General features: G+C 41.5%; 11 protein-coding genes across 11 annotated transcripts; 6 read left to right on the top strand and 5 right to left on the bottom strand.

The window, feature by feature from the left end:
• Positions 1–201: 201 nt before the first annotated feature.
• On the top strand, positions 202–2,742 carry VTP21DRAFT_7857 (uncharacterized protein; the record flags this gene model as incomplete). The annotated part of the gene is made up of 3 exons (XM_069398644.1): positions 202–1,606; positions 1,678–1,843; positions 1,920–2,742. The coding sequence occupies 3 exons, from the start codon at positions 202–204 to the stop codon at positions 2,740–2,742; spliced, it is 2,394 nt and encodes a 797-aa protein (XP_069246215.1).
• Positions 2,743–4,176: 1,434 nt separating this feature from the next.
• On the top strand, positions 4,177–6,244 carry VTP21DRAFT_7856 (uncharacterized protein; the record flags this gene model as incomplete). The annotated part of the gene is made up of 3 exons (XM_069398643.1): positions 4,177–4,557; positions 4,630–5,022; positions 5,090–6,244. The coding sequence occupies 3 exons, from the start codon at positions 4,177–4,179 to the stop codon at positions 6,242–6,244; spliced, it is 1,929 nt and encodes a 642-aa protein (XP_069246214.1).
• A 261-nt stretch (positions 6,245–6,505) lies between these two features.
• Positions 6,506–6,742, bottom strand: VTP21DRAFT_7855 (uncharacterized protein; the record flags this gene model as incomplete). Its single annotated transcript, XM_069398642.1, has 1 exon — positions 6,506–6,742. The coding sequence occupies one exon, from the start codon at positions 6,740–6,742 to the stop codon at positions 6,506–6,508; it is 237 nt and encodes a 78-aa protein (XP_069246213.1).
• Positions 6,743–7,033: 291 nt separating this feature from the next.
• Positions 7,034–9,061, top strand: VTP21DRAFT_7854 (uncharacterized protein; the record flags this gene model as incomplete). Its single annotated transcript, XM_069398641.1, has 1 exon — positions 7,034–9,061. The coding sequence occupies one exon, from the start codon at positions 7,034–7,036 to the stop codon at positions 9,059–9,061; it is 2,028 nt and encodes a 675-aa protein (XP_069246212.1).
• A 355-nt stretch (positions 9,062–9,416) lies between these two features.
• On the bottom strand, positions 9,417–10,693 carry VTP21DRAFT_7853 (60S ribosomal protein uL4; the record flags this gene model as incomplete). The annotated part of the gene is made up of 2 exons (XM_069398640.1): positions 9,417–10,532; positions 10,691–10,693. The coding sequence occupies 2 exons, from the start codon at positions 10,691–10,693 to the stop codon at positions 9,417–9,419; spliced, it is 1,119 nt and encodes a 372-aa protein (XP_069246211.1).
• Positions 10,694–10,899: 206 nt separating this feature from the next.
• Positions 10,900–12,435, top strand: VTP21DRAFT_7852 (uncharacterized protein; the record flags this gene model as incomplete). Its single annotated transcript, XM_069398639.1, has 5 exons — positions 10,900–11,053; positions 11,117–11,309; positions 11,371–11,492; positions 11,553–11,605; positions 11,662–12,435. The coding sequence occupies 5 exons, from the start codon at positions 10,900–10,902 to the stop codon at positions 12,433–12,435; spliced, it is 1,296 nt and encodes a 431-aa protein (XP_069246210.1).
• Positions 12,436–12,521: 86 nt separating this feature from the next.
• On the bottom strand, positions 12,522–14,792 carry VTP21DRAFT_7851 (uncharacterized protein; the record flags this gene model as incomplete). The annotated part of the gene is made up of 11 exons (XM_069398638.1): positions 12,522–12,635; positions 12,705–12,928; positions 12,988–13,237; positions 13,299–13,404; positions 13,470–13,558; positions 13,624–13,965; positions 14,031–14,087; positions 14,152–14,273; positions 14,344–14,496; positions 14,556–14,668; positions 14,746–14,792. 11 exons carry the CDS (start codon positions 14,790–14,792, stop codon positions 12,522–12,524), a joined length of 1,617 nt encoding a protein of 538 aa, XP_069246209.1.
• Positions 14,793–14,953: 161 nt separating this feature from the next.
• On the top strand, positions 14,954–18,212 carry VTP21DRAFT_7850 (uncharacterized protein; the record flags this gene model as incomplete). The annotated part of the gene is made up of 10 exons (XM_069398637.1): positions 14,954–15,133; positions 15,201–15,228; positions 15,302–15,402; positions 15,469–15,586; positions 15,648–15,777; positions 15,839–16,023; positions 16,081–16,256; positions 16,316–16,583; positions 16,655–17,821; positions 17,887–18,212. The coding sequence occupies 10 exons, from the start codon at positions 14,954–14,956 to the stop codon at positions 18,210–18,212; spliced, it is 2,679 nt and encodes an 892-aa protein (XP_069246208.1).
• Positions 18,213–18,441: 229 nt separating this feature from the next.
• VTP21DRAFT_7849 (uncharacterized protein) lies at positions 18,442–18,970 on the bottom strand (the record flags this gene model as incomplete). The annotated part of the gene is made up of 3 exons (XM_069398635.1): positions 18,442–18,540; positions 18,620–18,781; positions 18,866–18,970. 3 exons carry the CDS (start codon positions 18,968–18,970, stop codon positions 18,442–18,444), a joined length of 366 nt encoding a protein of 121 aa, XP_069246207.1.
• A 157-nt stretch (positions 18,971–19,127) lies between these two features.
• VTP21DRAFT_7848 (uncharacterized protein) lies at positions 19,128–20,852 on the top strand (the record flags this gene model as incomplete). Its single annotated transcript, XM_069398634.1, has 7 exons — positions 19,128–19,321; positions 19,417–19,646; positions 19,710–19,815; positions 19,901–20,079; positions 20,139–20,295; positions 20,364–20,537; positions 20,615–20,852. The coding sequence occupies 7 exons, from the start codon at positions 19,128–19,130 to the stop codon at positions 20,850–20,852; spliced, it is 1,278 nt and encodes a 425-aa protein (XP_069246206.1).
• Positions 20,853–21,145: 293 nt separating this feature from the next.
• On the bottom strand, positions 21,146–24,649 carry VTP21DRAFT_7847 (uncharacterized protein; the record flags this gene model as incomplete). Its single annotated transcript, XM_069398633.1, has 17 exons — positions 21,146–21,348; positions 21,428–21,481; positions 21,588–21,830; positions 21,899–22,058; positions 22,126–22,231; positions 22,300–22,465; positions 22,529–22,680; positions 22,778–23,072; positions 23,127–23,268; positions 23,340–23,524; positions 23,585–23,685; positions 23,748–23,844; positions 23,910–23,979; positions 24,057–24,144; positions 24,225–24,306; positions 24,384–24,477; positions 24,539–24,649. The coding sequence occupies 17 exons, from the start codon at positions 24,647–24,649 to the stop codon at positions 21,146–21,148; spliced, it is 2,349 nt and encodes a 782-aa protein (XP_069246205.1).
• Between the last annotated feature and the right edge of the window lie 18 nt (positions 24,650–24,667).

Genomic DNA, 24,667 nt, shown 5'->3' with positions numbered 1-24,667 from the left:
TACTTTTCAATTTATTGTTAATTGAATGCACACGAAGAAAATGTTCAAAATGTTATTTTTGACTTTAGAGACGTATGATTTTTGTTAAAAACTGGAGAGAAAACAGTCACATAAGAGACAGCCAAATAATTTTCGCGTTCTAAAAGAGATATATTGGGGTGAGATTAGATTGATATCTAATTTAAGAGAATAGTTAAAGAAATGCAACATTATCTTGCACGTCTCGCGGCAGTATATGCCCGAGAAGAAATCTTCGAGGCAGTGCAATTTCTTTTCATCCATCACTCTTCAGATATTCTCCCTTATCGATTTGCAATTCTTGAACAAATCCCGGAAACTTCAAATCCTGATTCTTTTGCTTACCTTCTACCTGGAATTGGTCCCGATAATTTAGAAGTGCAATGGTGGAAAGATCACAAGGATCCAAGCATGGAACCTGATTGGGAAGGCAAATCAGCCTTGATGGAACTCTTGGACCAGATAAAAGAAACTTTCTTAGAAGGGGAAGGAGAAAGAGATATGGCAGTCGGAATAGATTGTTCAATAATACCCGCAATTTCAGGAGTTTCCACAGTCCCCGAGATCGAATTTCCTGCATCTACAGAATTCATGTCGCAATGGTATGTTGAGCGCGCTCATGAGATCGAACGCTGGTCTGGGAACGTTGAATACGCATTACGATTTGTACAACTTGCAATTTCCAAGGGTGTACACGGCTTAGAGCATCTTTCTCAAGACTTAAATATGCTATCACACGTAGTCTACGATTGTTGCCCTACGTCACGCGCTAATCTAGATCTAGATTTCGCTAGTTTCGAGACACTATCACCGAAGGAAGTCATCGCGACTCTACTTTGTGAGACAACGTCGGATCGCATAGCAAATGATGTAAGACATTTTGTGATGCCATATCTTCGGGTACTTCAATCTCGGTGGTTGCAGAATAATCGTGAACATGAAAACCCAATGAGTGTGTTATGTAACTATCTATTAGATTTAGCTCAAGATCGCCTAGGAGATTGCTGTGTCATACTTGAGGAGTTAAAAACCTCTTCAGACGACCAGTTAGTTTTAAAGGATGAAGTTCTAATGCGACTCGTACTTTCGTGCACTTACGGCAGCTCAGCAACACATTCCTGGCCAATTATGAGTCGCCTATTTGAAAGTATCCCACATGATCTTGGAAGCAATAAGGAAAACCATGAGGAGCAAAATAAGAAAAATGAGCATATACAGCGAATTGATACCAAGCGTATTGCCACACCACACGATATCTACGCACAACTCGAAGGTTGGAATATCCTTGCTCTTCGCTCTGCAATCGATCAACTCGAAGTGCATCTTTTATCGGCTGAGGTGATGCACCGACAGCGCACAGCTGTTCCTTTGAGATGGTTCCTCGAAAGTAGCAGGAACCATGATATGCAAAAACAACTGTGCTTACGGATGGCACGTCGAGGAGTGAGCGAATATGCCACTGATGAAAAGTGGATGCGCCTATTGGAGGACTTGTTAAATTTACAGGACCAAGGTCGTGGCGTCTTAGGGGAGTTGAAGATTGAAGAGGTTTATACTGAATTTTTGAAGGCTTTATTGGGCAGTGGTGGTAACGTACACAATTAAACTGAGGTGATTTGATATAATGCACTTCTCATCATACCCGAACCATTTATTTAGGGTTCTCACTTGCGAGAGAGATTCTCTTCCCAACCTCTGGAAATAAGATGCGTCCATTGGAACCAGCTGTAGCCGAACAACTGGTGATCGATACTGCTCGAGAGTTTTTTGATAATTCTACCTCCGGAAACATGTTGAATGGCAACATGAAGATGGCCTATGATTGGTAATTTTTATTATTATCATAAAGCAAGGCGGCATTTTTCCTAATTTGGATCTGAAATAATCTTCTTCTACAACAGTTTGCATGTCGTTCCCACTACGCCGGCTATTCGCGCAGAGCTCGAGCTTATCGAGGCAACCCATACTCTCACAACAGACTATAAAATATTTTTTAAGCCTGGACTCGCAATCCTGCCGATCCAAGTACGAATGTCGTCGAATCGTCTAGATTTAATTGCGCGTCTGCTAGCTACCAATACAGGAGCCTACCGTCAACCCACCAAAATTCTTCAAATAACGAGAAAACTTGGGTTTCAAGGAGATCGGATGGCGGAAGTTAGGGTAATTGCCATGCTAGCCGATGCCGCGTTAAATGAGGGAGATTTTGAGACGGCGAAGAGACTGTGTACACAACTCGTTGAACTTGTATGGCGCACGCGCAAGCAGTCGAAGCGTCAGCTGGTCGGAAAAAAAGAAAAAGGCGAGGATTTGGCTAGGATTGCAGAGGAGGCTACGGATATTACATGGAGAGTTTGTTTTGAAGCTGCAAAATTGGAAGAGGCACCAGCCGCTGAGAGAACTATTCTTGCAGGTCATGCCATTTCACTCTGCCCGAAAGAAAATATGGCAGAGCTTTTGCAATACTGGGAGCGGTTGAAAGCTCTGGAGGCGGAAGAGGCACTTAAACCGAAGACACCATCATCGATAACTAGTTGGGCCGTAGATAAGCTAATTGGCCGGCCGGCGTCATCGGTACCATTGGCGGAGATGAATGAAGAAGGATGGTGGTTAAGCGAGGAGAATGCGTCAACAGCTATTGAGGGACCCTCACATGCACATGTGAGGAAACGGGACCAAATCAAACATCTCGTGTCTTCAGCAGGCAAATGGTTATGGCAGTGATGTCGCAAAATTTTTTTGTTTTATTTTAATGTACATTTTTTTCCCTTTTACAAATATATAATAATATAACCTTTACTTTCTTTGCAAACTATTAGAGGAACAATTCTAGGACTCGGTGCAGTGCATATACCCAGAGAAATTTGGAAAATCAAACCGGAAAGATATGCAGTTAATCAATCAAGATATCCAAATTTTCAAAAATCAGATACTCAAAAATGAATTATGTAGGCCGGAAATGCCTATAAAGGCATCTTTCTCCTTGCATATTTATAGGATATTCTCCCTCAGAGTATATCACCAGCTTTACTTTATTTCCAAATAGTACTTGAAAACTCCATAGAGATTCAAGATGCGATCTATTCACTTCATATGAACTAAGCCATATATAAAATTGTCATCTGCAACTTTATCTTTTTTGTTCTAATGGGAAATTTCGCCAGTAAATAATATGGTGTTACCGTCGTGAGATGCAGGATATCAACTAGTCAATATTGATTTTGCGACGATTAGACTGATGCCAATAGAATCAACCGTTTGATTTGGTGAAATCCGATTCCATTTCTAATGTCACTAGAATATGTTTTACTCTGAATTTGCCTATTAGGGATGCATTAGAGGTTGTGATGTTGTAAAACAAAGAACACGTGCACAGAACAATACATAGCAATTTATATTGAGTTTTAATACATTAAACCCATCAGGTTAAGCTCTGCAATTGATTTTAAGAGGTGATTTTACTGTAGGTGGATGAGTAAATCAATTTTTCAGGACACATCACCGTTCCACTACGGTTAATCTCTTTAACCTAAGGTATAGTGGAAAGACTTCTATTTGATAACGCGAAAATGGGGTTAGCTTCAGCTTCAGAATATAATAATTATACTTTCAATATATTCCCATAGATGAGAATGAAAAAAAAAGGGAGGATACATAGCTAGAAGCTTGTCAATATTTCCTTTTTTTCCTCCCTATTTTATTTTTACATAAAGCGATCCCAAACCCAAAGCCATCTCCTCTTTTAGTTCATGATCTAAAGCACATGTAATTTAACTCAGACGCAGAAGAGAGAATATACACATGTACGCCCCGCAAGGTAAAAAAAATACTAAAGAATGTGCCTGCAGTGTGAAGGTAACCATCATGGGTCATGCCTGGTCCCTTATAGCTTTACTGTGTCACCAAGGATAAAAGTTAAACAAACTCTATGAAACCTCTTACATATTACGGTCATCATTAGTTCATCACCAATTTCCCCCAAAATTTCTCTTCTCACACGGTGACACGCTCTCACGATACAATAAGGCTAGGCCTTAGTAGTGAGTGCGAATAAGGATTTTATAAAAATGACCAAGCGATGCTACAATTCCTTATTTCGCAACCAGATTAAGCGTTCTTGATATATACTGATTTATTTCATTATTCTTTCCTTTCTTAATGAAGTTCTCTCCGCTTCCTATCCTTATCATTCTCTGCTCGGCGGCGCTGTCGGTTGGTGAGATTGGGCAGAATAAGAAGAGATCAGTGGAGTGGGTAGGGAATAATCTCCTTTTGGACGGGCAGCCCTACCAGGTGCGCTCTGGCTCAATCCATTATTTCCGGGTCCCACGTAAATACTGGGAGGACCGCATCCTTAAAGCCAAAGCCCTAGGCCTCAATGCGATAGACACTTATGTGCCCTGGAACTCTCATGAGTACGAAAAGGGAAAATTCAATTTCCAGGACAATTTAGACCTGGCAGCTTATATTGACCTGATCGGAAAGCATCGTATGAAGGCTATTATAAGAGCTTCCCCATACATTTGCGCTGAGTGGGAGGTAAAATGGATACAGTGTGGCACTTGCACATTAAGCTCGTACTTCATGTTCCTATATTTTTTTTTAACTTAGAACGGAGGTATTCCCTATTGGGTCACTAATCAACCTGATGTGCATATTCGTTCGTCTGACCCAAAATACCTCAAGCATGTCCAAGAATACTTTGATAAGGTCCTCCCCATTATATCAAGGAGACAGCATACGAGGGGGGGTCCTGTCATTGCCTTTCAGATTGAAAACGAGTATGGCTCGTATGGAAATGACATGGCGTATAAAACAAGTCTTCGAGACTCTATTTTGAAGGGCGGGATAGATGTGCTGATCTTCACCGCCGACGGAGGTCTGCCGTCCATGAAATTTGGTGGGCGGGTTCCAGACAAGAGCGGGAAGCACAAATACTACTTTGGCGCTGCGAATTTTGGAGGGCTTGATGGGATGGAGGGCGAACTGGATGCTGCGCGAAAAGTAAGTCTCTAAATGGCGATTGAAGTCATTGAGATACTCTTGTTAAGATGGGGATATTCGTCTTTAGGCCAACAATGCAACCAATGTGCTGGTCGGTGAGTACTGGGACGGATGGCTCACTCACTGGGGCGAGCGATTTCAGGGAGTCTCCACGCAAAAGGGGGTGGTTGATGTGGTGGAAAAGTTTTTACAGGCGAACACAAGCATTTCCTTTAATTTGTATATGGTACACGGCGGCACGAATTTCGGGTTTATGAATGGTGCCAACACAGCGGGCCGTGTCGGCAACTACACTTTCCAGCCGCACATCACATCATACGACTACGACGCTCCTATCGCTGAGAATGGAGACCTCACCGACAAGTACTTCAAGTTGCAGGCTCTGTTCAAGAAATATGGCCACAACGCCAACATTAGTGTTCCAGCAGAGATGCCAAAGCAGAGTCTGGGCGAAATAAAGATCGCGCAATCGGTTGCTTATTTGGACATCTTCTCCAAGCTTGCCACCAAGGTCGAGAAGTCTTCAAGTCCGCTGCCAATGGAATCATACGGATTCATGCACTATCGCACAAACGTAACTGGGCCCTTGGGTAGGAACACTCTCACTCCGCGGGATCTACACGACTATGGGCTCATCTGGCTGGACTCCAAGTTCATCGGAACTGTGTCGCGCCCAATGGTCGGCGGTGCACCTAGTTCGCGCACACTAGCGTTTGATGCCGCTTCTCACACCCTTGATATTCTTGTTGAGAATATGGGCCGTATCAATTTCGGTCCCGATACGGGCGATATCAAGGGGCTCTCATCCGGAAAAGTTCTCATTGGAGGCATGTACCAGTATGGGTGGCAAAACTATTTCCTTCCGCTCGATGATCCAAAGAAGCTCAGCAAAATTATTCGCGAGAGTGCAGGCAAGGGCAAATCCAAGGTCGACGGCGCCTCCTTCCACCGTGCGACTTTCACCGTGACAAACACCGAGAAAGACACTTTCCTTGACGTCACGGGCTGGAAAAAGGGCGTTGCGTGGGTGAATGGCTTTAATCTGGGGCGATATTGGCCCGCAGTGGGGCCTCAGATCACCCTGTATGTGCCCTCGAATCTGCTCAAGAAGGGCGAGAACGAGCTGATCCTCTTTGAGGAGCTTGGGGTGGCCGCCTCCGGGAGCGTCACCTTCACCGACAAGCCAAAGCTGGGCAAGGAAAATAAGCAGGATGTGTGGTAGTTCTCTTTTATCGATTCCCTTTTTCATTGTACCAGTCGAATTCGTGGTACTTGTATATTATTTAAGTCTGCGCTACCAGGCTTAAACCATGTTCCTAGGGGCGTCAAGAGCTCATTAATCCTCTAATCTGCTTGATCAGCTGAATAGAAGCATTCTAGTAATTTCCAATTTATATCGACTAATATCCAGTAATCCCATAGTGTTGGTTTTACGTGTAACCAATGATAATAAATCGAATGTTCTTTCGATTCCACAAGGGGTCTAAACCATGCGGAATTGGCTCATTTGTGGAAGTTTAGAGTCTGGGTCAGAACCGTGAATGTTTTGGTGCGTGATAATGTGTTGGTGCCCAAAAAGGTCAAGTGCAGCGCGGCTTTCCGATCTCGCATCTCTGAGAGCAGAGGTTGATGATGGATCGCCTTGCAGCTTCACCGTACAGAAATCTCGCGTTTCACGCCTTTGCTCGCCATCGCGAGCCGTCGCCAAGGAGAGCTGCATGCAAATTCTAAGCGGTTAGCAAAGCAGTACTGGTCTTGGCACTCTTCAGTGATGACAAAAGCTTCTATCGCCATTAAACTCGCGGTGTGCATAGGTTAGGTTAGAGAATTAATGAAAATTAGCTTCAAAAATAGCAGAAATAATGTCCACGAGTGCTTGCCACTTTCTTAAAGGGGCGCCTTCCATTGTTTCACACTGCAGTGTTTTTTTTCCTAGTTTTCCTAGTTTTCCATTTCTCCCACTCCACTCTCTCTCTCATTCTCTCTCCCTGTATATCCGCATCCTATTCTTATGCCTTTCTCATTTGATTTTATCCGATGGAAGCGCAGGGCTTCCACATCCGACGTATTCTCCTCCTCCATCTCCTCTATCTCTTCGTCCTCATCGACCACGCGGTGGAGCGTGCTTGAACGGTTCTTCACCGTTGACAGTGGAGCAGAGCTTCTCTCCCGCATCGCTCGGCGCACATCGACCATTAATAATCTCATAGAGGGCAGCCTAATGCGCGTTGATTACCGCGACATTGAAGAGCTAATCAAGCACCATAATGGGCAGCAAGCCCCGCCTGCTTGCCTTGAGAATTTGACCTATGAGAACCTTCGGCTTAGTGCAGAAGATATGCAGAAAATCGCAAAGCTATTGAGAGCCCGTGCAATCTTTGTCAGACGAATTTCTTTGCGAAGATGTCAACTCCATGGCGATGCATCCAAGATCCTTTTCCAATCCATTCAACTGAGCACAGTGGTTGAGAAACTTGATATCAGTTACAGCAATGCGACATTGGGTAGTAAAGATCGAATGAAATGCCTATGTAAAATGCTGCAGTTCAATCAGTCGCTCGTTGAGCTAAATCTCTCATTCAGTGGGCTAACCGGCACAGACGCCCAGAAGCTTGCCAAGGCGCTTGAACGCAATGGAACATTAGAGTGCTTAAATCTAGAGGGAAACAATATTGGAATCATGGGTGCTACTGCGATGTCTCACCTATTGCGCAAAAACACAGGGTTGCAACGCCTTAACCTGGCAAGCAACGGGCTACAAATAGAAGGAGGCCGGGTTCTTGCAAAGGCTTTGAAAGCAAATCGTACGCTCTCAAGCTTGAATTTGGCGATCAACGAGTTGAGCGCTGAGGGATGCATAACCCTCGCAGATGCGCTCCGGTTCAATACTTGCCTAGCCCATTTGTCCCTAGCAGGGAACAATATCGGTCATGGTATCCGTTTGCTGTGTCAGACAATAGTTGATGGATGTAACAGGTCTCTCCGCACCCTAAATCTTGAATCAAATCGAATCGGTCAGTCCGGGACCGGAGATGATGCGGGCGCTGCCTTAGCCATGCTCATCCGACACAATTCGGGACTTCGCACTTTGATTCTAACGGGAAATCACCTCGCGGGTGCAATCGAGGAAATATCCAGTGCTCTAGCAGAGAATCACAATCTACTTCGCTTGGTGCTAGCTAATTCGCACATCAGTGACGAGGGAGTGGAGGCGCTCTGCAAAGCGTTGCGCCAGAATACACGACTACAATCTCTCTCTCTCGCGGGCAACCAACTGGTGGGCCAGAGAGGACACTGGCTCCTTGCGCAGACATTGCAAAATAACACCGTGCTTAAAACTCTGCATCTCGACTACGTGCTTGAAAACTGGGAACAACCTTATAACCTTGTACAAACGTGTCTCACGCGTAACCATATGCTACTGCGCCAAAGACACGCTGCCGCATTCCATATACTTGTTGCTGCAAGGCTTATCCATTTTGGTAGAAGAAAGGATTCGCAAGCAATGCCGCTCCGGCCACTATCACAACCCCCAAGCCCATGGCCCCCTACGTTTGCGGCTTCAGTGACGCCCATGCTAGTGCCACATTTCATCCCTTATCATGCGAAATCCTCAACTTCATCTTCAACCGATCCTTCTTTACCAGCCGCTATAGATCAATATTGCATTTCGCGCGGATACCCTTCTCCACCACTCTCCCCCAAAACTCCCACCTTTAAGTTTGGCCAAGGATTCTCAAAAACTCATATATGCGATTTGCCCATTGAGGCCATCGAACATATCCTCTTTTGGCTTGGACGCTCGAGCTTTGACAGTGCCGGACTCTCTCTCGCACAAGTTCGCCGTATCATTGCTTATGCGTATCGGATCGATACATTGAGAGAAGCACGGGATTCTCGCAAGGGAAGGGAGCGGTTCTTAGAGATGTGTCTTGGGGATTACGTGGATGAGCCGGAGGATGAAGTCATGTTAGGGACTAGCCCACTTTGGCGAAGGCAATCGAGAACTGTGTCATTAGTGTCCGCAAATGTGTATTAAACCACACCCATATTCAATATACATAGCATTTGTACAGACAACTATACTCTTTTTTTTTTTATTCCTTTGATTTATCGTTATTTTATTTTAACCTTCGCTATTTCATACCATCATACATAAGTATATTCTTTATATATATTTTTTCCTCTTTATGGCCTTTAATTTAAAATAAACCTTGTAAATGTGTAATATTCTAAAAAGCCCCACTCATTGCGATATAAGCTTTATATGTCAATTGAGCAGACGTTTTCTTATGGAGGATATAACAAACACAGCAATTTCATTTTATTTCGAATTTTTCAATAAAAAACCGTGCTTAAAGGAAGCTATAGATATTTGGGCGAACAATTGGCGCTTATTCGGCGTGCAAGTTCTCGATGAACTTCTTGTTCGAGACCTTCTTAGGGGCCTTGGTCTTCTTGTCCTCCTTGGCACGGCGCTGCTGGGAAAGGATCTCAGCACGACGGAGAGTGCGAGCATAGGGGTTCAAGCGAACCATCACGCCAACGTTGCGGAGCGGGTTCTTCTTCTGAGTGAAGGGACGCTTCTGGGTCTTAGGGCCAGCGGGGCGGACAACGCTCTGAATCTCATCGGAGTTGATGAGACGGGCGACATCGGGGTTGGTCATGATGGCGTTGGGGAGAGAGTAGTCCTTCTTGAGGGAAGAGCCAGACTCGGTGGTGCCATAGATCTCGTCGAGGAGGGCGAAAGCACCCTGGGTCCAGATGATGAAGCGACCAAGGTGGCCACCAGGAGCCAACTGCAAGAGGTTGAGGCGACGGACATTGGCGAGCTCAACACCAGGGATGTTGCGGAAGGCCTTGACGATGCCCTTGTCCTCGGAGTAAACAACGAGGGGACCACGACGCTGACGGTGGCGGCGGTTGCGCAGCTTACCCTTACCGGCGCGGAGTTTGCGAGAGTTGCTGACCTTGGTGACATCACGGTAGGCGTTCACGGCCTGGAGCAGAGCAACGGCACTCTTGGTCTTGGCGAGCGATTCAGCGGCATCAGAGACAACAAGAGGAACCTCAGCAATTTCCTCAATGCGATGACCACGGGCCAACACGAGGGAAGGAATAGCAGAGGCAGCCAGAGCAGAAGCAGTAGCATAGCGCTTCTGGTTCTGGTTGGTCTTGACGTGCCACTTGCGCCAGGTCTTGGTGGGGGCGAACATACGACCGCCACGGCACATGTTACCGAAAGCACCCTGACCGGCGCGGTGGGTACCACCACCAGAAACACGAGGAATACGTGCAACAGCACGACCAGTACCCCAGGACTCAGCAGAGTGCTGATGGCCGGCCTTATCCGAGACAGCGTAAGGCTGGCGCTTGTTCTTTGCCATGTTGGTGTGGACAAAGTTCACGATATCCGGACGGATCGGGGCCTTGAACACAGCGGGGAGCGGAACAGTGCCCACGGTTTCCTTACCGGTCTCAGAGAAGACGTTGATGACGGGACGAGCGGCCTGCAGGGTAAATCATTAGAATGAGCAAAAATTCATACAATTCATTTCAACATCAGTGTCAAGACACCCCACTCATCCATTTCATAGATTTTAAAAGTAAAATAAAAGGATGGATGGGTGGATGGATGGATGGATAAAAGCAGACTATGATACTTTACCATTGCTATTATGTGCCCTTGTTTATAGTAATAGAGAAATAGTGAAAGAGGAGGAAACAGTCGCGATGCCTTCGCTCTTCAAATTTATTTTTCTTGGGAGATAAGGGGGATATTCCTGTATCCAGCAACAGCAGTCACTTCGCCGTCACGTTTATTTGCATTTTCGAGAGCTTAATGTAGTTTTCACGTTTCTCGAATATCGATATATAATGGCAGAAAATATGGAAATAGACGAGAGAAAAGTACAGGTGAAGTTTGTTACCAAGAATGACAAGTATGTCGTTCCAGACACTGCCATTCTGGTACCCACCAGACTTAAGAGATATGGACTCTCGGAAATTGTGAATCATATGCTAAATTTTGGTAATGATGACTATTGCTGTTAATGATGAGTATTGGTATCTAAATGTATAATTTTTGTTTTAGAGAAAACTATTCCATTCACATTTTTAATTGACGGGGAGACGCTGCGGACTAGTCTCGAGGAATACCTGGAATCAAAAGGCATCTCTGCAGAAAATGTGCTGATATTAGAATATATCGAGTCAATGCTTCCTCCTAAATCGCTCTCAACATTTGAACATGATGATTGGGTATATTGCGTGAGCGCTTCTAACGGGTATACTTCCACTTTTATGTTTTTGAAGGTTTTTAAGCTTATTATTATGCTTCTTGAAAAGGTATTTCTTGACTGGCTCTTACGATAATAATGCGCGCATATGGAACAAATCAGGTGAATGTTTACAGACTTTTACTGGTCATGAAGGGCCTATAAAAAGTGTGGCATGGCTGAAAAGTGAAGGTATATTTCAAAATACACCAGTCTTTTTTTTTTCTTGTTAATCTAAGTCGCTTTTATTAGGAGAGTACACATTTTTGACTGCATCACAAGATCATACTGTGCGCGCATGGAGGGTAAATTTTCATTCACTCATAAATCGCCTATATGCTCTATATTGATGTATTTTTAGTATGATTCAAATAACATGTTTGAAACGCTCTACGTTGCAAAAGGGCACAAAGGTAGCGTTGAATCAGTCTCCGTAGATTCCACTGGCAAACATTTTGCTACTGCATCTTGGGACGCAGAAATTAAATACTATACGAGCGCTGTACCCGATGTGGACGAGTCAGAATTTCTAGCTGGGCCAGAAAATGAAAATAACAAGAAGCGAAAAACAAAAAATAGTGATAATGTGTTAGTAAAAGCCCCCGTGACTACTCTCGATGCCCACGTCGGCCCTGTTTCATGTGTTGCGTTCGATCCGAAGGACGAAAACATACTTTATAGCGGTGGATGGGATCATTCCATTCGAGTCTGGGATATCCATAAACGCACTAATCTTACCACACTCTCCTGCGAGAAAACGATTTATGCTCTCGCCCCTTCTCCACTTACAGGATTGCTTGCCACTGGCCATGCGGATCGAGTTCTGCGAGTATGGGATCCCCGCAGCAGTGACGCTTCTATGTTAAAACTATCTCTCCCAGGTCACCGAAACTGGGTTTCCTCTGTAGCATGGAGCCCAAGCTCAGAACATCATCTCGTGACTGGATCGTATGATGGTATTGTGCGTGTCTGGGATATACGTAGTCGGCGCGCACCGATATATACCCTGTTGCATGGAAATGATAGCGAGGAAGAAGAGCAGAAAGTATTCTGTGTAGAATGGTCTGGAGATTTGTTGCTGAGTGGTGGTGAGGATTGCCGACTAAGGATACATAGTGCAGGGATGAATCAGTAGATTTACTTTTTTTTAATAAACACATGTTTAAATGATTGAACCCATTCTTTATCTTATGGAATTTTATTAAGAAAAAGTGAAATAGATCATGTATACTTTTTACAAAGTTTTAATGCATCAAGCCATTTCTCTTCGTCCATTTCGTTGACTGAAGCAGGGACAGTTTGAAGTGCGATAAGAAGATCCTCCTGAGCAATACGCTATATTAAAAAAAAGTTTATGTAAACTCACTCACCCTTCTACTTGGAGGTCAAAGAAAATAAATTCACCTCTGCTCCTTCTAATCCATGTTGTTGCCCTCTACGCAAACTAATCAGACCAGCTCGCCGTACAACTGCCTTCAAATCTGCACCTGTATACCCCATCGTTCGTTCAGCAATTTCCTCTAGACGAACTTCTTCTGAAATTCGCATTTTAGCTGTAAGAAGTTGAAGGATCTTGAGACGTCCTTGAAGGTTTGGCGCCGGTACGTAAACGAGCCGATCCAATCGCCCTGTCGTAGAAATATTGATAATTTATAGTCTGCTAGTGATTTATAAGGTAAACTCATACCAGGTCTTAGTATAGAGGCGTCGATTGCTTCTGGATGATTTGTCGCGGCCAATATTGCAACTTGTGTTTCTTCATTTTCTTGCAGGCCATCTAGCTCAAGCAAGAGTTGTGAAATTAATTTCTTGCCGAACCTACTACTTGTGTCACGGCTGCCAAAAAGAGCGTCTATTTCGTCGAGGAAAATAACGCAAGGGCTGCATCGTTTCGCGACATTAAATACAGAAGCAATGGATTTTTCGGATTCACCAACCTATTATTATCATAAATTACGAGGGTTTAATTTTGGTAGCAGTAGAAGCTGAAAAATTTACCTCTCCTTTTATCAAATCAGGTATAGAAATAGCGAGAAAATTAGCTTGTGATTCAGTTGCGACCGCTTTGGCCAGCATAGTTTTCCCGGTCCCCGGAGGGCCATATCTATAAGATGAAACATGTTTATCTTTAGTTAAGGTTGCAAAATAAATACTCCGCTATTAACGCACAGTAAAACCCCTTTTGACGGAATAATGCCTAGCCTTTTAAATGTACTTGCATATTTGTAGAACCAAATAATCGATTCTTCCAGTATTTGCTAGAAAACATTCATAGCGCCAACTTAGTTGGGCAAGTTATATAAGAAGTGCTGATTAAATTTACCTTAACCTCCTCCAACCCTCCTACATCTTCCCACTTCACTGTACTTGCTCGTTCTGCCATCTGTCCAACCTGTGCAGAACTAATTTGCATCTGACTAAACGCAGACTCAAAGTTCGCCATGCTTAGCTTTTGTACATCGTGTGCTTGTTCGTCTGCGACTTCTAGCATATCCTGCCAGGCTAGCAGACACAGTCTCGAAATATCTGAAGCTATGTAGCCATGGCATCGAGATGCAATATCCACTGAATATGAGTTGACATCAAGCGGAGGAAGATTGGTAAGACAGGCGTTTAAGATATGGGCTCGCTGGGAATATGTCGGAATTTGTAACTCAATCTCGTCCTTCATTCAATTAACGGGAGGATTAGAGAGGAAAGAGGGTGGAGAATAATATGCAAAATATTTACATCAAACTTTTCACGTATTATTGGATTAAGCGTTGATAACACTTGACAAGTCGCGACCTAATGAGAAAATAATTAAAATTAAAAAATATGGTTGCAAATAAGAAAGTAGTTTTTAAACCACCATAAGCGTTTGCTCTACTCCTGCCCATTCTTCAAGACATTTGCCGAATTCGCATGCAAGAGCAATAGATGTGCCATCGGAATCTTTAGTGGGAAAAATAATGTCGATATTTTCTATCAATACTATTAGAAAAAAAAAGAATTTGAGAAATCATTCATGAAAAAAGAATATAAAATATATCAGGAGCCTTACAAACTGTAGGTTTGTCTTTCTTAGCTTGAATAAATAGTTTTTTTAAACCCTTCGAAATCTCTCCAGGGTACTGTACAGCCAAACTAGCAACATCCGTTCTGATTAAATTAGCCTTGTATTTATTAGATAACGAATATATCGAATATGTTTTTCCTAAAAAAAGAGAACATTATATAACAAAATATGTACAGATGACCATAAAACATAAATACCTATGCCAGTAATGCCCGAAAGCAAAAGTGTATTGATCGGGTCCATACAAAGTTCGCGACACAAGCTATAACCGACATCTCGACAAAATTGTAGAGAAAATAATTGTTCAAGCCTGTAATTGGTAATCAATATTTTAAAATATTAGATAATTATATAATTGTTAATTAAAATTACAGATTCTATTGGCACCTTTCCCCTTCCTCTCCATAACACGCTGAAGCAGAGAATTCTGCCATCTCAGGATTATTTCTCAGTAAATCTTTAATTCAAATTAATAGAAATTGAGAAGAGAATTAAAAAGTCACATTTGAAAGTCCGAAGTAAACAATATCGAAGTAATATATTTCGAATTTACAGCTCTATACCGCTCCATACGATCTGTTATAATCATTTTAAAATGCCAACTCTAGAAATTAATAAACGGCCACGGACAGAAGATCGTAAAACTGCACCATGCTTATACCAGCCTTTCCGGGCAGTTGGATATGTGTGCAATGAGATCCCATTTCTAGTCCAGTCAAGAGGGCAGGATTATTTCCTGACAACCTGCGTCGGCAAAAGTTTCCATATTTACAACGTAAATTTCAAACCTACAATTTAATGGATACTCTTGTAGTTTATTAATTCTTAAAACAACAAAATAGTGCTCAAAAATGAACTTATTATTCGTAGGTAAGTTAAAGCCTTTTTAAATTATTTTTGTTATCTGGAGTTAACTGGTTCGTTTTACTTCAATTTCACGCAGGGCCACAAACCGAGAATCCAATTACTGCTATGGCATGTCAAGGAGATCTAACGTTTGCCGCAAGTGGAAGTGATATCATAATATACAAGCGAACAAAAGAGGTAGTATTTATACTCGATATAATATATATTTGCGACATTGTCTAATTTACCAAATATTAAATCTAGATTTCTCGAATTAAGACTGATGTAACTGGGAGCATAGTGTCACTCCTTATGTTTGGGCAACATGTCATTGCCGTAACGGATGATAACTCCTTGAAGATGTATGACCACGCTACTAAAGGTAATACTTGCTTTTGAATATTATAGAAATCCGGCAATGTGCTAATAGACATGTTATATAGAATTATATACTGAACTTGAACTCGAAAATGAGTTTACTGTTACATCAATCGTGCACCCGAGTACATACCTTAACAAAGTGCTTATTGGTAGCAAGGAGGGGACTATGCAGCTATGGAATATTCGAACAGGGTAATTAAATTATTTAGCCTTGATTATAATGAAAATTTTAACATTATTTATTCAATTGTAGCAAACTCGTCCATTCATTCAAATCATTTGGGTCTCCCATTACTTCTCTCACCCAATCACCCGTTGTCGATGTTGTGGCTGTGGGTTTGCTGGATGGCACAGTAGTGATTCACAACATTCGCGTAGATGAGACAATCATGAAAATAAAACAAGAGGGAAAGGTTACAGGCGTCTCTTTCAGGACAGGTAGACTATTTACTTTGCATTTAATGTTGCAATGTAATTAACTAAATATTTGGATAGATGACCAACATATCATGGCATCTGCTAATGCATATGGCGATATATCGCTATGGGACCTTGATAAACGGCGACTCGTGCACGTCATGAAGGGTGCCCATGACGGACTTATTGCATCAGTGCAGTTTCTTAATGGCCAGCCTATACTTCTCTCTTCAGGAGCAGATAATTCTGTTAAAGTAACTAGTAGTTTGTATAATTATTTCTGAATATGAGCTTATTCCCCAATTTTTTGCAGCAATGGATCTTCGATAGTTTGGATGGTTTACCGAGACTTCTCAAGTCGAGAAGCGGCCATCATGCACCTCCCACGTTTATCCGCTACTATGGGCCTGACGGACATTTAATTCTCAGTGCGGGTCGTGACAGATCACTCCGCCTTTTTTCTACCATCAGAGACGCACAAAGCACTGAGTTATCACAAGGGCATCTTAGCCGAAAGTCTCGCCTACTAAACTTAAAAATTGATGATCTGAAGCTACCGCAAATCTTACATTTCTCAGCAAGTACGTGGATTAGAACAATATATTTTAAATACTTCTTTAATTAATTGTTTTCATATGAATTTTGTCGATAGGTGATACTAGACAAAAGGATTGGGATAATGTCCTAACGACCCATCTTAATGATACTGCAGCCCGAACCTGGTCTATTCAACGTAAGGCTCTTGGCAAACATGTTCTAAAAACATCAGACGGATCTGCTCTTAAAGTAACCGCTATCAGCGCGTGTGGCAACTTTGGGTTTGTCGGGGCAGCCAGCGGCCGAGTTGACATGTTCAATCTCCAGTCAGGATTACATCGACGGACTTTTAGTGGTCATACTAAAGCGATTACGGGTATTGTTGCTGATTCAATCAATCGGTATGTGGTGACAAGCTCTTTGGATGGCACGGTAAAAGTATGGAGTTTCCAAACTGCCGATTGTGTGGCGACTCTAGAGATACCGGCGGCAAGTATCATACTCAACAAAGAGAATAATTTGCTGGCTGTTGCTGGCGACGATTTGGGGATAAGGATTGTGGATATTGAGACTCGGCGTGTAGTACGTGAATTTTGGGGTCATCGCAACCGAATTACTGATATGGCATTCTTCCCGGATGGACGTTGGCTTGTTTCGACCTCTTTGGACGCAACTATCCGCACATGGGATCTCCCGACCGGCTACCTGATTGACGCATTCCGGGTCGAAAGTGTTGCTACCAGTGTCAGTTTTTCTCCTGCTGGTGATTTTCTAGCGACTTCGCATGTGGACCATGTTGGTATTTTTTTGTGGGCCAATCGTTCCCAATTTGCTAATGTACCGCTGCGCAATCTTTCTTCTGATGAAGACCCATTCTCCGTCGAAATGCCTACTTCGTCTGGCTTGGCTGAGGGTGAAGAAGAGGAACTTGTTGGAGGAGTAGAAGTTGAGGGTGAAAACGCTCAGTTGCCTGCCGAAACAATTGATCAACTCTCAGATGAGATGATTACTCTATCGCTTCTTCCCCGCTCTAAATGGCAAACACTGCTCAATCTCGAGATAATTAAAAAGAGAAATAAGCCACGAGAGCCTCCTAAAGCTCCTGAGAAAGCACCATTCTTTTTACCAACGCTTCCTGGAGTTGACCCTAAGTTCGTGACGGAAACGGAGAAAGATACAAGCAAAGTGGAAAGCGAAAAGTCGCGAAAAGTGAACTTTAGCGAGTTGCAAGTTGAAACGGAAATCGCAAAGCGGTTGAAGGAGGGTGAACAGTCGGGCGATTGTAGGTTTTAAATATATAAGAGAGCAATTAATACTGTGACTAAATTTTTGTATTCTCTATTGTAGTCGCTTCTTTCCTTGCGCACCTTAAAACCCTCAATCCTTCTGCAGTTGATTTTGAGATTCGTTCACTCAGCATTGATGATAACATGAAGGAATTACGTCTCTTCCTAAGAGCCATCACATCCTTGTTATCTACTCATCGTGATTTTGAACTTATTGAGACCTATTTGAGTGTGTTCTTGAAGGTGCACGGTGATCTTATTGCTCGGAATTATGAAGAATTTGCATCTCTAGTGAGAGAGTTGATCGACGCAAGAAAAGGATCCAAGAGGTTAGATGATATGTTTGCATATACGTTGTGTTTGTTGCAGTTTGTACGAAATGCATAGACGGAAGCTCTTTTTGAGAATATAACTGAGGGTTCATATCCTCTATCCATACATCTGCCCTCGCTTATCTTATTTAATAAATATTCAAAAGTTAAACTTTATCACCAACAATACGAGCTATACGAAATATCTTCTATTTATTGGATTATTCACAACCATTTCGTTTATCCACTTCCAAAAATACAAAGAAATAAAAAGAATCAGTGAATATTGAATCTTTTCTCTTGAATTAATCCTTTCCTGCATAGAACTTTTCCAAGAAGGTGTCTGGCTTTGGCGGCGCTTCTTCCTGACTGAAGTAACGCATTATATGACTCTTCTCCTTCCACTAGAAAATAAAAAGAATAGGCAAATAAAATTATTAAGCTAAAAAAAGCAAAAACTAGCATTAAGCATATAAATTTTACCAAATTCATTGTCTCCTGGTATTCCATTCTCCCTTTAGCAATTAGAACATCGATCACTTTGATGTCAGACACGTGTCGATTTTTCTCAAACTCCTCACGGATTTTGTTACGAACAGAAGAAGAAGGCATATCGAGAAGATAGAGGGAGGGTATGATCGTTGCCTGCAAGTAAGTTTTCATCGTATGTTAACGTACTGGTTGTTAAAATTACAATATTGCAAGATGATCTCTATTTTCTCTACTTACCGCACGTTGCCAGTCTCGATAGAGATGCATCACGCGCCTGCGTGCATGAGCAAGAGAATTAGAGCTAGCTGTTGTTACAGCAAGATTCGTGGCAGCAATGGTCATTCTTTTGTCCGCAAATCTTCAAATTTCCAATTATTAGTTCCAGGACGATAGAGGGAAAATCAAAAACAAAAGTTGTTAAGCAAGGATTAATAAAACCAAGCCACAAGTAATTTGAATATCTAAATCTTAGTTCCATATAGGTTTGGTCGCGAAAGGTATGGCAAAATCACGCGAAGAAGATGAGCACATCGATGTCGATGATACCATTGATGATAGCCAGCATAACACTCAGCAAGTAGGCTACTCATGGGAAGAAGAATATAAGCGGAGTTGGGATATAGTCCAAGAGGATGAACATGGAAGTATCCAAAGTGTCGTTGCTAATTTACAACAACAACTCAAAAGGCGAAGGTAATTCATTATGATCTTTCTCATATGGAGGAGATATCCCTCTTTTCTTGCCCTCTAGGCCCATTTAAATGACTTTTTATATTCAAACATTCCAGATTACTTCGCGATACTGCTACACTTCAACGAGGCATTATCCGACATCTTTTTCTTGTTCTGGATGCGTCCGAAGCCATGGCCGAGAAAGATTTACGTCCCTCGCGTCTGGATTTAACACTTGATTATGCTAGGCAGTTCGTTTTAGAATTTTTTGATCAAAATCCAATCAGCCAGTTGGGCATTATTGCGACTAGAGATGGAATTGCTGAAAAATTATCAGATTTAAGTGGTATGTAGGAATATGATTTGAATTATATTTTCAGAGCGGATAATGAACGCAGGTTTTTTCTAGGTAATCCAAATGATCACATTAAGATCCTTAAAGACAAAAAAAATCAGGATACATCAGGAGAACCCTCTTTGCAAAATTCGCTAGAGATGGCGCGCAATTCCTTATCGTATGTATTCAAATGGCCTATTTACACTACTAAGCCTATTTACACCACTTGCTACTAATTTGGGCCATGCATATCTTGTAATTAGACATGTTCCCTCCCACGGTTCTCGCGAAATTGTTATTATATACGGCTCGCTTACAACCTGCGATCCAGGCGATATTACTGATACCATTAATGCATTAAAGCAGGAAAATATTCGAGTAAGCGTTGTTGCTCTTGCAGCAGAAATGCAAATTCTCAAGACGTTGTGTCATGAAACTCGAGGTATACTAGAAACTAAGAGGTTATTTCAACTGCATTAGTAATGTATCATCTTAACTTAGGGCAACTGGGAGTAGTTTTAAATGAAACTCATTACAAGGAGCTACTGTTTGAAATGATTCCCCCCCCACCTGTAACAACTGCTAAGAGCTCCTCTAACCTAGTGATGATGGGATTCCCAAAACGACTTGTTGAAACCGATAGCTCTTTATGTGTTTGGTACGTATTTTACTAGTAATTTGGTTGAATTATTTAATTTAATATAGATAAATATTTTACACTCTTAGTCACGGGAAGCTAACGGTTGGAGGGTTTTTATGTCCAAGATGTTCCGCAAAAGTATGCGATATTCCGACAGATTGCGACATATGCGGGCTTACTCTAGTGTCGAGCCCACATTTGGCTCGCTCTTATCACCATTTGTTTCCTGTGAATAATTATATCGAGGTGCCATGGAAAAGGTAGTTTGAGATAAATCTATAAGTCTAGATCACAGGAGGAACTTACGCCTATTACTCTGCTGGTATATTTTAAATAGTGCTGTATCTGATCACTGCTTTTCCTGTCAAATACCCTTTGAGTCGAAACCTCCACCTACTACGCGTACTACTGGCCCTGGTGCTATTCCATCCATAGCCCAAGAAACGGCTTCTAGTGGGCGATACCAATGCAGCAAATGCAAACAACACTTTTGTGTGGATTGTGATATATTTGTGCATGAAGTCTTACACAACTGTCCTGGTTGCTGGGCGGGGAAGCAACATAGCAAAGCGTAGTTACTTCAAAGAACTCTGGATTATTTATCATGTCATTTTCTTTTTATTCACTAAACCTGTACAGCTATTAACCAATGCTAAAATGATGATGGTACCTCCCTCTCATTTATATTCTTTGGGCTCAATATGGTAATTGCACTGAGATAACTTGTAAAATAGTTAGTCAGAGAACTCAATAAATGAAGGGAGGCGATTTTTTTATTATATTTGGATGTAGACATTTTGTTCAAAATATCATTCATATATAAATTTAAAAATTTATATGTAGCTTTATTAGAACCTTAAGCATTTATCTATAAATGATGCATCTTTCCCGAAAGCATACTCCCGCAGTATAGACACTGCTTACAAATTTCTAATAATGCATTCATTAAGACTGGCTGAGTATCTCCTTTGATTTTATCGTCTTGGAGTGGGGCACATGCTTTTCGAGGACAGCCCAGGCAAAATTGGGTATTTCGCTCAAGCAGTAATGTCAACGTAATTGAACATCGCTCTAAAACAAAAGTAAACGGAAATAAGCAGATTAATAGCACTATATATAATTTGTTAAAATATCTGATTGCTCTAATTACCCCACATGTGTCCATTACCACAAACCCCGATCTTTGGTGAACTGGTGACTATGCGTAGAAAAGGCAAAAAGAAAAAATTAAGGTAATATCGGGAAGGCCAATTTTGATGTTATTATGACTATTATGCTTCATTCATTATGTTAAGGTAAAAAAAAGATATCTGTATCACAAGCAGGGCAGTTTTCGTGGGAAGGTAATTCTACCGGTGCGCCTTTTTCTCTGGTTTTCATTTCTTCTGCAGCTTTTCGTTCTCGTTCTAAATCTTGAAACAGTTTGCGGTCGGATGGGATTTTATCTAAATAGTCGAGAGTTGAGACGAGCAATAACTGAAGATTACGGTCCTCTTGGTCTCCGTATTTCAGTGCAAAATCACACGCGCAAATTAATATCATGAAATCGGTGCCTAAATGAAAAAAATTTTTTTTTCAAAACTCTGACAATCTAAAGGCATAGATATAAAGTGACTCTTACTATGAGTGATATTGATGCCGTTTTTGATACACCAGTTCCCAAGCGTCAAAATGCTCTTTACATGATGACGAATTAAGAGTTGCTCATTATCGCGTTTAGCCGCGTCAGTCAAAAGTGTACTATTGCTTGTGAGTAGTGCTGTATCCTGGACAGACATTTGCTAAAAGAAAGAACATAAATTTCTCAGCATTTGAATTAAAAAATTAATGCTAATTCACACTACATACCTTTTGCCGCGTATTCAAGTGGCACATTAGCTGAATAGCAGAAATGCCTGCATCACCATAAAATATATCCATCCACTGTTGCTTAAAAATTAAATCTTGTTTCAAACTAAAATTAAGATATTTAATATCCTAAGATTCTAGATGAATTCAGGCATCGGTATACAAATGGCGTACCGGTCATTTAAATCAGCGTTTTCACTCAGTATTGGCTCGGAAAAAGCAGAGTTCGACACAAGATATATTTCGCGCAACATTTCAGCAATTTGAAGGAAAGCTCCTGGCTCTGATTGAGTGAGTTCAAGAATTTCCCAGAGAGTGTTGATGGAGGATGATCTTACAGCTATTAATATAAAATAAGCATATATCTAATTTGTAGACGCTGATGACAATACTCAGAAAATACCTAGATCTGGATGTGTAACCCTATCTCGAAGTCTCTTAATCATTTTTTCCCAATGTTGTGTTCCAAGTTGGAGCTGAGTCGATGCTCGGAAACTGACATTAAAGATGAAATGCTTGTCTGATTTGTATTCAATATCTTTTACGTTTGCCACTCTTTCATGTTGCAAAAAACAATAAACATGAGTTGGCAAGTACATTCCACGGCAGTGATAGTAAAAGATATTAAAATTGGACAAAAAAATTCACTTACGAGTATGCGACTGAAATGAAAGCTCCGTTTTCAGATGTGTCTATTCCCCAAAAACGAAGTTGCATAGCATTTGCTGAGTATTTTGCAGCCCCTTCGCCGCCTTCATCGTCTTCATTTTCTGAGTTCTCGTCTTCTATTTTAATATTTTGCCATAGAGACGTAATTAGTTGAGAAATTCCGCTCGATTCGGTTTCATCCGCCTGCAGTTGATGATCAGGGAGCACAGTTAATATTCGCATTTTTCCGTCAAGCGTTACCAATACAAGTCGTTCATTAATCGGGTCCCAGGAGATAGCTAAAATATGGATGATTAGGAAATTATGTCTACACTATAATATTTTACAAGCACCTGATATTGGCATAGAGAGAGGAATGTTATATATGCGCACATCTACATCCCGGGCTAAAATCTTGTCTTCCTCCAGTGTTAAAATATATAAAAATATATGGTTTCCAGTAACAACTACGAGACGTAAAATAGGCTCATTGCTCTAAGTGAAATATGCAAAGGGCAGCATGAAACTTTATATTAATATATGGGTGGGCGACATATTAGACTCACTTGTGTATCAGGCAGCCATTGTAACAAGGTTGGACACCGACCATTTGCACTGGACAGTTTCCGAGTTAGAGTTATCGACGCTCCCGCTGCAGGTATTGTATTTTTATGCTCTTGCTCTAGCTTTGCAACAATAGCCCATACGTTGACAGTACCATCTAAATTTGCAGTCGCAAGGTACGAAATACCTAGGGAAGAAAAGAAAATTTTCATACCTCTTTACTAAGGAGTTCATAAAATTGACTTACATGAGGTTTGGTCAATTGGGCGCCAGGGTGACCAAGCCAGTGCTTTGACACAATTTACCTGAGTGTTAAATTCACAAGAATAAGTTGCTTTATAATAAAAGCTTTATAGTAGAAGAGATTTTATTAGCTGAAATGACCATTAAATAGAATAGTGATGGCTTACCTCCATAACGTAACGCCTCCATTTTTATTTCCAAGCGCAATCATAGATATCGGTGATCTTCGTTGATAGAAAATGCATGGCTTCGACCAAGCAATAGCTACCAACATGAAACAGGCTATTAATTAAATTATATCTAGTTATTTAAATTATTCAAAAAAATACCAGTTGACTCAAGTGATTCTGAGGAGTTGTGTCCAGGGATTCGTTTAAGCGAGGATGCAAAATCATGTATCTAGGACAAAATGTTAAAAATAATAAGAATTCCCAAGTTTTCAAAGATATAGATAACCTCAGATCAAAATTGCTTACCAATGTGTTCCATGTGGAATTGTGGGGATGCTCACGTGGACCGTAAATAAAGGCTCGATTCTTGGTAGTTGTAACTGCCAGCAGAGAACTGATTAACAAAGTGATAAAAGTCAGAGAATTCATCAAGTGTTATGAAAAGAATGGAATAGCATGCTTTTCAGAACTAACCCAAATCCATCAAATGCGGCAGGCGGTGACCATGAAGCGCATTGATAAACCTCAGGAGAGAAATATTGGGCCAACTCTGATTCTATCACGAGGAATAGGTAATCGATAATATTTTTCGAATGATAATTTAATCATCGAGATAAAAAACTTTTATATTACCACTACACGAAACTTCCTCACCAGCGACTTGATTTAATTCTGGGAGTTGAGTAACTTTACATTCTTTTTGCGCCAGGCTTCGAAAAGCTGGAGTCTGGAATAGACATAGAATTCAGCAAATGGTTACGAAAAAGGAGTGAGATTTATTTAAGTACCAGAATATAAATTCTACTCGAGGCAATTACGGCAACTTGACCGGCGTCAGACCATAATAGAGCATGAGGAGTAGTCGGACATTTCCTTAGCTTCTTATCTTGTTGGTCCATTCCTCCAAATAATGTTAT

This window comes from Calcarisporiella thermophila (genome assembly GCF_041956535.1).
Source record: "Calcarisporiella thermophila strain CBS 279.70 unplaced genomic scaffold VTP21scaffold_33, whole genome shotgun sequence".
Lineage (NCBI taxonomy): Eukaryota > Fungi > Calcarisporiellomycota > Calcarisporiellomycetes > Calcarisporiellales > Calcarisporiellaceae > Calcarisporiella > Calcarisporiella thermophila.
Note: the sequence above shows the minus strand (reverse complement) of the source record. Positions and strands in the feature narration are given on the sequence as shown.